Source organism: Echinococcus granulosus (genome assembly GCF_000524195.1).
Source record: "Echinococcus granulosus chromosome Unknown EG_S00011, whole genome shotgun sequence".
Lineage (NCBI taxonomy): Eukaryota > Metazoa > Platyhelminthes > Cestoda > Cyclophyllidea > Taeniidae > Echinococcus > Echinococcus granulosus.
The window spans coordinates 630,050-639,274 of NW_020170391.1; the positions used below are offsets into that span (position 1 = coordinate 630,050).

The 9,225-nt window shown below is 39.6% G+C and overlaps 1 protein-coding gene across 1 annotated transcript; it reads right to left on the reverse strand. All coding sequences in view use genetic code 11, as the record gives it.

Moving 5' to 3' along the window:
• Positions 1 to 1,950: 1,950 nt before the first annotated feature.
• EGR_02447 (ATP-dependent RNA helicase Ddx1) lies at positions 1,951 to 8,989 on the reverse strand (the record flags this gene model as incomplete). The annotated part of the gene is made up of 8 exons (XM_024491696.1): positions 1,951 to 2,106; positions 2,394 to 2,531; positions 3,928 to 4,215; positions 5,505 to 5,597; positions 5,931 to 6,143; positions 8,030 to 8,224; positions 8,582 to 8,841; positions 8,971 to 8,989. 8 exons carry the CDS (start codon positions 8,987 to 8,989, stop codon positions 1,951 to 1,953), a joined length of 1,362 nt encoding a protein of 453 aa, XP_024353847.1.
• Positions 8,990 to 9,225: the final 236 nt, after the last annotated feature.

Consider the following 9,225-nt stretch of genomic DNA (forward strand, 5'->3'; position numbering starts at 1 on the left):
ACTGCTCCTTTTCCTTTACAAGTAGTTGATTGGTGTATTATCGCGAAGTTTACTTTCCCACGCAGTTAAAAGAATTTAACTCACTAAAATCGAGGTTAAGTCACATGTTGTGTTAAAAACTAGCACAACGCGTGTTTGCCTGAAAAAATTCTATTGTTTATCAAGACGCCGCGAGGTAATTTAGTCTGATTTTCAACTCTGTTGATGCACGCCCGTGCTACGCTTTGATGTAAGCAATTCAGGTTGTGACAAATTTAGTCCTAGATTTGAATGCCACTTAACCACACCATGAGGGAACGTGGTAAGGATACTGTTGAGTCAACAAACGCACCAGGAAATTTTGTTTTCATCCCGGATTGTAGTAAAATTTGACATTTACCACTTGGTTTGACCCATTCCTTGTAATTTTATCTTGGGTGGAACAATGTGAAAGAGAAGCAGCTTTTTCAGGACTACACCAAAGAAATCAGTTTCAACTTCTTTTATACACAAATTGTCAAAACGGTGAATGCTAATAACCATTGTAATTTTGGCAGATAAAGCCTTCAAGATTACAGTCGAGTCTGGATAAGCTTGAAAAACCTAGCCAGGTTAAAGACACACATATTTTTAATTGGAAATTAAGCAACGGAAATGATTTTTTATTGTCTTAGTAAATGGGAACCGGACCGGGACATTGCTTTCAGCCATTCAACAAAGTATTACGTAGAGCCTGATGGCAACATTACTTCCGCTCCAAAAGCAATCAGCGCCGTAACGAATAGCGCTATTGGGAAGGAAGTTGATTCGTTGTATGCCACATTATCTCCTTTATCTTTTCAAGCAATCGCCGAAATCCGTAACCAATCAAATAACTCTCTTTTCAACAGTTTTATCTGGATACACCATTAAGCAGCGGATGATTTCGATATAACAGACTGACAACGGCAATGAAGGCAAGGACATTAAACATAAATATGCTATTGAATGGACAAAAAATATTTAATACCATGCAAATAACTTTGGCTCGTATCTATCACCATCGCCTGACAAACGCAGACAGCTGCGCGGAGCAGGGTGATTGGCATACTTGCCTATCTACAACACCACGAACAGAAGACAGGCAATTCACTCCCCAAGGTGCGGTCTTCTAAGAGCGGACTGGAAGTCATATTAGAAGGGGCGCCTTAATATCGCATGGTTGCATAGATGAACTAACCTTAGCTGGCCAACCTTCTGCTTTTATTGTCAAGCTTAATTTTCAGCGCTTCATTTTCGATAGTAAACAATAACTCCTAGATTGAGAAATTTGTGTAAAAACACCTGGAATACCGGTTACCTAAGAATTTAAAAATGTTTTCACTGTAAAAAGCTCTGTCCATTACCTTGATAGCTTCACTTATGTGGAATGATTTGCGTGGAAGAATGCTCCGACCCCAGTAATGTTGATTACTCTCAATCAATGATTAAACTACATTGATATTTGCACAATACAGAAAATTCTAAAAATATGCGGGTGTAATAAAGTACTGCCTACCACAATCCAGTGACGCAATAGTTTCACGGTGAGTAATGAACACGACAGCAGATATCGTGGTTGCAGATCCTGTCGCAAATGCCTTCATATACCCCAATCCCTAACCACACAAACCATTGCGTAAACCCACTGCCTGTCCAAAACTTACGACGCTTGCAAAACACATAAAGTAACCACTTGTATACTGCTTTTGGTTTAAATGAACAAATGATACTCAAATTGCACAAAACTGAGTGGGGACTGGGAGTTCTTTAAAATACTAAAAGCAGTATTTTGATTTATCTATATTGCGAAGTAGGCGAAGAGGCGTGGAATGGTAGAGTTGAGCAACGGTCAGTGGAAGAACAGATAAAGAGGAAAAAAATGTTCAGAATCAGAGAATCCGTTTAAAGAAGCAGGGCAGCGTCATCACTGATGACACTTGATTCGGCCGTTTAATTGGCAGTATACTCGCTTTTGGTGGTGGTAGTGGTGACGGTTGTGGTGGTAAGGGTAGTTGGGATGACATCAGACCGGATATTGCTTGAACCGTTTACTACGAAGGTGTCAGAATCCAATTTCGTGGCCTGGTGAATGGCCTTATTCATTGCCTGCATTAAAGGCAACGGAAATGACGATCCCATAATAAAACCATTGTACTGCCATTTAATAAATAGCTAATCTTGCCTCGTCTTCGTTCACAGTAGAGTTGTCAGCTGGGTTCTGCCACCCACTCTGATCGGCACTACTGCTGTGGTGAATGCGCTAAAGTATGCAATAACACATTAAGTCTAAGTGGTGAAATAAATTTTGAAAATGCTCCATATTTCTTATAAGGAGCTTACTTCAGGTAGTAGAATCAATTTCTTATAATTATTAAAATTAACCATCCAATTACCGTAGTTTCAAACCGTTCAACAGACTCTTTGTGGATAGTGGTGACCACTTTCCGCTGCTTCTGGATGATTTTCTTCACTCGCTGACCCTCTTCATTCGTGTAGTACTCCACAGTCACCTCTGGATCATCTTCCTCCGTCTGTTTCAAGACAAATTTACGTCAGAGCAAGACAGACATTACAGTCGACCGCCTACGTGGATGAGATGGTCCTCCACAACCCCGGCAAAATTTTACTGCCTTAAGCCCAAATTAATTCCCTAAGCGCATGGAGAATTTTTCATGCTCCCAAAGTTGAAAATAAACGGTTTATTTTGTATCATACAGTTAACTCATCTAGTAAAATAGTCACAGAAACATAGCCTATAGTGTTTGATTTATTTAATCTGTTTGAAAGACTAAGTTGTGCTTTATTAGGTAAACCATAGGGACTATTTCAAGCCACAGATTATCCATACCTCTAGGGGATCAAGATAATGCGTTTGTTTGAAGTAACAATGTATCGCTTCGAGTATCTGTGCAGGATTGAATTCCGAAAAAATGTTAAATTAGTCAATAAAAGTTCACTTTTAAAAGCTGCAAATTTCTTAGAGCTGCTTATTAATATTCGTTAAAACACCAAAAGAAGGAACCAGGGGTAGTTCAGAAAGTTATACACATATTCGTGAGAAATTAGGATGACGTCTTTTTTACATAAAGTTATATTTTTTGTTTCATTTTTTATCATCTTTTGATGATCTAATTAAGTGGTAAAAATAAAAATATTAGAATTTGCGGACACCCTAAGGGAATCACCGACAAATAATGGATTACAAAGGTCTACCTTGCCATAGGATGCTTGCCAGGAAGGTTGACAAATCTCACCCTTGTGTCAGCACAGCAGTGTATGCAATCGGATCTCCAAGCCTTCCTAGTCGCAACTTCAAAGCAAAGCTCTTGCAAAAACTTTAACCATTTTGACGTGTGATCACTTTCTTACGCGGTAAGAAAGTTCTCAGTGCCAATCTGATCAAACGTCTAAAACACATATAGCTTAACAATCCAACCGTAGTTGCTTCTAAGGGAATAGTAGGAATCTGAATGGTCCTTAACAAGCTAAGGTCAACCGAAAAAGCTACCGGATATCATATAGATTTACCAAAAATGTGAGTCGATCCTCGCCTATCCATATTTGCAGTTTAGACGGGAATAAGGTTCATCTCGACTTATGGGAGTCAGACATTTTAGGGTAATAAAAAATCTACATAAAAGTGGAAGTCATTTTCCAAATTTTAACGCAAAAAACTCGATTCATTGTTTGATTATGTTTAAGTATCTTCGAGAAATTCAGCTGATAATATGATTTAAGCATACTAATTGAAAATCATTCCTTAAACATATCGAATTCACCAAGTCATAATTATCAATTTCCTTGTCAGTGATTTAAGTCTGTCAATGGAAACAAAATGGCTCTAACAGAATAAAGGGAAATTGTATTTGTCTCATTGCTACTGTTTAGGAGAAAAAAGCATGGAAGAAAAGAAGGATAGAGACTCACGACCCTCTGGGCGTCGGTGGAGGTATAGGTGAGAGGAGTGTCCGTAGCTGACTGCTGCGGCATAGCCCGGGAGGGGGTACTTGTGACACCTCTGTCCTGCTCATCTTGGACGTCTATCACGGTATCCTCATCCTCCTGATCCTCCCCCTCCGTGCTGGTGTGACCACTCGTACGGCGCTGACTGCTGACTGGCGAGGTGTCGGATGCTTGGGCCTGGTTTTCGCGCGTTGTCACCGTTATTGTCACCCCGGGGTAGAGGATATCGCTCTCCACACGTTCCGTTGTCGCCTTTGGTTAGTAAGCGATAAGATAAGTTGCAACTTCAGTAGAATAGAAATGGTTAAATGGGTTAGATTGGACATGACCGTGAGAACACAGCAATCTAATCCATCGCATCATTAACCATGGCCTCATAATTGCGATAGGAGTAAAGCATACTGACAACTTGTTAGATGTAAGAAAAATTCACCTCACATCATTGCAAAGCATACAATTTCCAATTGCCATTCCTCAAAAATAGGAAGTTACTTCAGGGAATGCAGCTACATGGAAATTCTAGTCGGCTGAAGTTGTATTTAAAAGATGTTTGTTAGAGTATTTTAACAATTCTTTTAAAATTATGAGCGTTTTCGTGTCCAAAATGAATTGATGTAGTGCGATTGAAGGAGAAACTGCCCAGGAATGTGGGGTTTTGGAACGAATTGTTTCGTTGTATTTCTCATCTAGCATTAATAAAAGCGATTCTTAAATAGTTTTTCATACACGCTTAAGGTGAGCATTTCTTGAATTTATTAGTATCAAGATTTTTGAAACAATCTGGGAAGAGTTAGCAAAAGGTCGCTTATTTGCTGAACGGCAAGAGAGCAGATTTTGAGTGAAAAGTCACGATAAACAGCAGGATTCTGGTTTCTGCCAGAATCATATAGCTGCCTCAGCATTTGAAAGAATTTTTAGTCCAGAAACAAAACGAGTCAAGATATCCAACTTGTACCCTTCTGTTGTGACTCTAGGACCCGTTTCGCATCTGCCTGCTTGAAGCACGTAGGGATACAATCATTTATTGAAGGCCGCATACTCTGTATTACTTTAAATCCTCTACCAGACTATATCGCGGGAAGTTGCACTTGAGCAGCAAATAGCTCATTTAAATATTCATCATCCCAAATCAATGATGAGTTGGGCCTAAAAGCAGGTATGGTGCAAAGCTAAAAAGGAAATCCTACTTAAGTCCAAATGCTCCACCGTATTCCAGAGGCGATACTAATCAGCAAGCTCAAGATTGCCAGTTTTCTTGCAAATAGGTCTTTCAACATCATGACTCTTAATTCATCAGTTAGTCGCAAAACTTCAGATGGAGAAACTGTAATTGACACTTGACAAGGAAAATACAATGAGCAAATTGTCAGTGGTAAACAAAGTCAACAACATGCGTGTTGTTATAAGTGAGAACAATTTCATCCAGTGACCAATCTTCGATGTAGAAACGAGAGATGAATAACTGACAGAGAAAAATAAACACATTAACTACGCATGACAGCGAAAAGGCTGTAGGTAGAAAATATTTTCGCATATCTTACATGTGGCTGGCGGACTGTGTTGATGTCGATAGGCCACTTTGGAGAATCTTTCACGAATTCATCCGCAGCTGCGAAGAGTGGATACCATTCCTCCTGTAAAAGGAATCATTTGATTGCTTACTCATCTGCTTTTATGAATAAGCTGTACCAGATCTCCAAAGGTAAAAAGTATAGGTTGTTGAAGATGATAATAGGAGGCAAGAATAGGAACAAAGCTGTAGTTGTACATCATTACAGTTACAAAGTTGGGAAGCAAAATGCACAAAATCCGTTAAATAATATCACATATAAGGAGAGCCACGGCGAAGTCCAGACAGTAGTAGTTTTAAATTAAACATAATTCTGTAATATGAGGCGCAAACCTTCTGAACAGAGGAGCAAAATCCACCCAATCTAAGCATACAAGTATTTGAAAAGGAGCACTACCGAGGGCTGATATTTGAAGGGTCGATCGCCGTAGTTGACTTCAAGGGTGGTGCAGAAGAGGGAGGCGGTGGGGTAAAAGATAGTCTTGTCGTGGGTAATGAAGGAGGAGTCCACGTAATAGGCTGGAGGCAGCACCTCTCCGTTTACTGACCACTGGATCGAGCCATTGTCGAGGTCCAAGAAACAGCCCACCACGTCACCAACCTTTACTTTCTGTGGTGTTTAATGTAGAGGTGAAACATTCCAATCATTAAAATTAAATTTTATGGACGTAATTTGAGCTTTTATTTATTTTTGGCAGCCAAAGTATTGTAACTAGTAAACCATCAGCAGCTGGTTCAAAAATATCAGTAGTCGTTTGAAATGAACCAATTTATTTAAATAAGCAAAATGAGAAGTAGCATTTTAGCCATAAGAGTAAAGAAAAAGATATAATACCTGAGTGGTTGCTGGCCATAGTTTTACATTATATCCTAATGAAACATTTTTATAAGCAAATACAAGTCTACTGGTGGAGACATGTACTTGATGCTAAGCAAGCAACACCAGTAACTGCACTTCCGTAAAACTATTTCAACCCACTTGATTTTTCCAGGCTGGAATTTTCGGGTAAAATTTAACTAGTTATGCGTTATGCTGGACGAAGAGTATTTCAGAATCGCATCGAACTTTCCAACCTACAAATTAATTTTCTAACCAATACAAACGCTTTCAAATGAAAACAGACACTATGCTCGACGGTAAAAATGCCAACACACTCTGCTAACACCCTAGACGTGTGCTTGTTTGATTGTCAACCAAGTCGTAGTAGAGCCCCTGTGCACAAAGTTTAGGCACTCAACAACTGAGCACAGTCACAAGGTGACGCCATTTGGACCACAGCACGGCCTTGAAATGCCAACTTATTAAGTGCCGGAAAAAGTTCGTGTGATTTCGGTATAACTCAAGACTTGTTGCAACTTGTAAACGTAAGTGTGCATTATCAAGTATGTACATAAAATGCTTAAGATAGACTTGAATCAAACTTGCTTGCCTCAAATTTAAACTGGTTCCAACGCTGTAGAAGCTTCCTGAGGCATCTACACGGCATTTGGATGAGGTGCAAAAGCAGTATATGTCCTCCAAAAATGGATTAACGAATTTGATTTTAAGTAATTCATTACTCAAAGGTTAATGTATTAAGTTAAGGAAGATTATCCGTTCTTGATAGTGAAGCATTGCCACTGCTTGATGTGCTAACTTGAGATTAACTTGTCAAGAATGATACGCACTCTACAACGTGAGTAGAAAAATAGTTTGTCTACACATGCATCAGCTGCGATGTTGAGCTTCAAAGACTATCAAATTGTTTTTAACTTCTTACACATTACGAAGACGCGCCTTTGCCAGATCGTTTGCCAACTGACTTTTGATGAGAAATGACTTTTGTATTCCAACATTCATTTGAGGAAAAAATAGTTCACTGATTGCCCCTAGAAAATCTACGTACTTCTTCATCCTTTAAAGACTGTCGTGTGTGGTGGATTGTAGAAGAAATTATTTAACATAACTTTACCAAAGGTCAGAGAGTTACGTCCGGTATCTGCCTGCTCGATACAACCTGCAGGTGTATAAGAAGAACCGTCTCAGAAACACTCAAAAATAGCGTGTTAGTCGCATGTCCTATTTGTAGAAGACGACGCAAGACCTACTACGATACTTACTCAAGGGAAAATTTAGGCTTGAAGTAAAATGAAGTGAGGTAGATATTGTTCCATCCTCTTACTTTTAGTGATTATCACCTTCTCTTGGCGTCAGGCAATCATGTACGAGAAGAATTAGGGAGTTGAGAGATGAAAGCATAATAGTGAGCTGTTTTTCGCTTCTAGAGACAAAAAATTTAGTAAAGTGTAAGGCGCAAGCTCATATCTTTTTTGCAAAAAAACTACGAATCGTAATGGTGAAATATTCTGAGAAGTTTTTGATTTTAACACATTTATACTTAAAAAATCTCACAAAATTATTTAGCCACCCTCAACGGCATCAGACCAAAATCAGGCAGAGTTGCACACCACCGCGCTTAGCAATAGCTTAAACGATGACGCAGTATTGTCACTTACTACACCGTAATCTTCGACTTCACCATTGAAGACCTTCTTCGCAGGGCTACCATCCGGAGCGAAACCAAAGCCGTAGCCGAGATTATCCGCTCCCAGTTGAAGGTCGCCGGTGGGAAGGGACCAGCCGACCCTCGCGTATCCACAGTCCTCCACCATCTCCACCTCGTAGTAGTACTTACCTGCCTCAAAGACTCCCTGTGTGAGAGAAAAAAATGTGCATTGACGATGAAATGTCATTCAATTATGGAGAATGATAGCTCAAGAAAAAGCAATTAATTGATGGAAAATGCTTTTGTCTTATTCCTTCTGCATTATCATTTTACAGAAATGGTAAGAAGTTAGGAGATTTAACACATTTTTGTTTTGAAAGTAATATACTAAAGGATGATGTTAGGAGTCCAGTATTCAATAAATTTGCAGAACCAATTCATACAATTGCCAAATTTACTACAAAAATCAAATTTGTTGCCTGAATTTTAATTATTTGCATTCGAGGATTGACTGAACAATAGTAATTTTGTTATAAATCAAATGGAACCAGCCGATTTTTACCTTGTTAGCACGGAAGCCTTGCCACTCGTTCTCTTTGGCCTGGACCATACGTCCATCTTCCGAGACGATGAGATTAAGAGTGGATGTGGTGTCGAATTGGTTGATGCGCCAGCCAGAGTTGACATTCTGTACCATCCGCTCGGCAGGCACCTCTACAGGCGCTATCCACTTCACCCGCCCGCCCGAGATCTGCTCAGGAGAGTGTACAAATGGCTTCTCGCCGAAGTTCAACGAAACGCGAGCATCACGCAAGGATACCGCTAAAAGGAGAGGGAAGGACGAACAAATTAGGCACCAAATAATAATTTGTTTATTTCCATTCCACTTCCGCAATTCAGTCAGCTATATTCCAGACTTCATGCAGACCGCTATGACTTCTGAGTTCTAACCTTCCATCTCTCCAATCATGCGCAAATTCTTTTATTAACGCCCACCAAAATTTTCCCATTTTCAAGAGTAAATTGAATGCTCAAATAACTGCTTTAATAGCACCTGTGCCTTGCGCTAACGCAGTCCGAAAGTGGTTTTGGGTCCTGCATTGGTAGAAGCATATTGGGATACATTCAAGTACCTGTAATCTTATATACCAATTCAACCTAAAATAACTTTAACAAAACGGTCAAGCGTTCATTTTGAGGTTTATT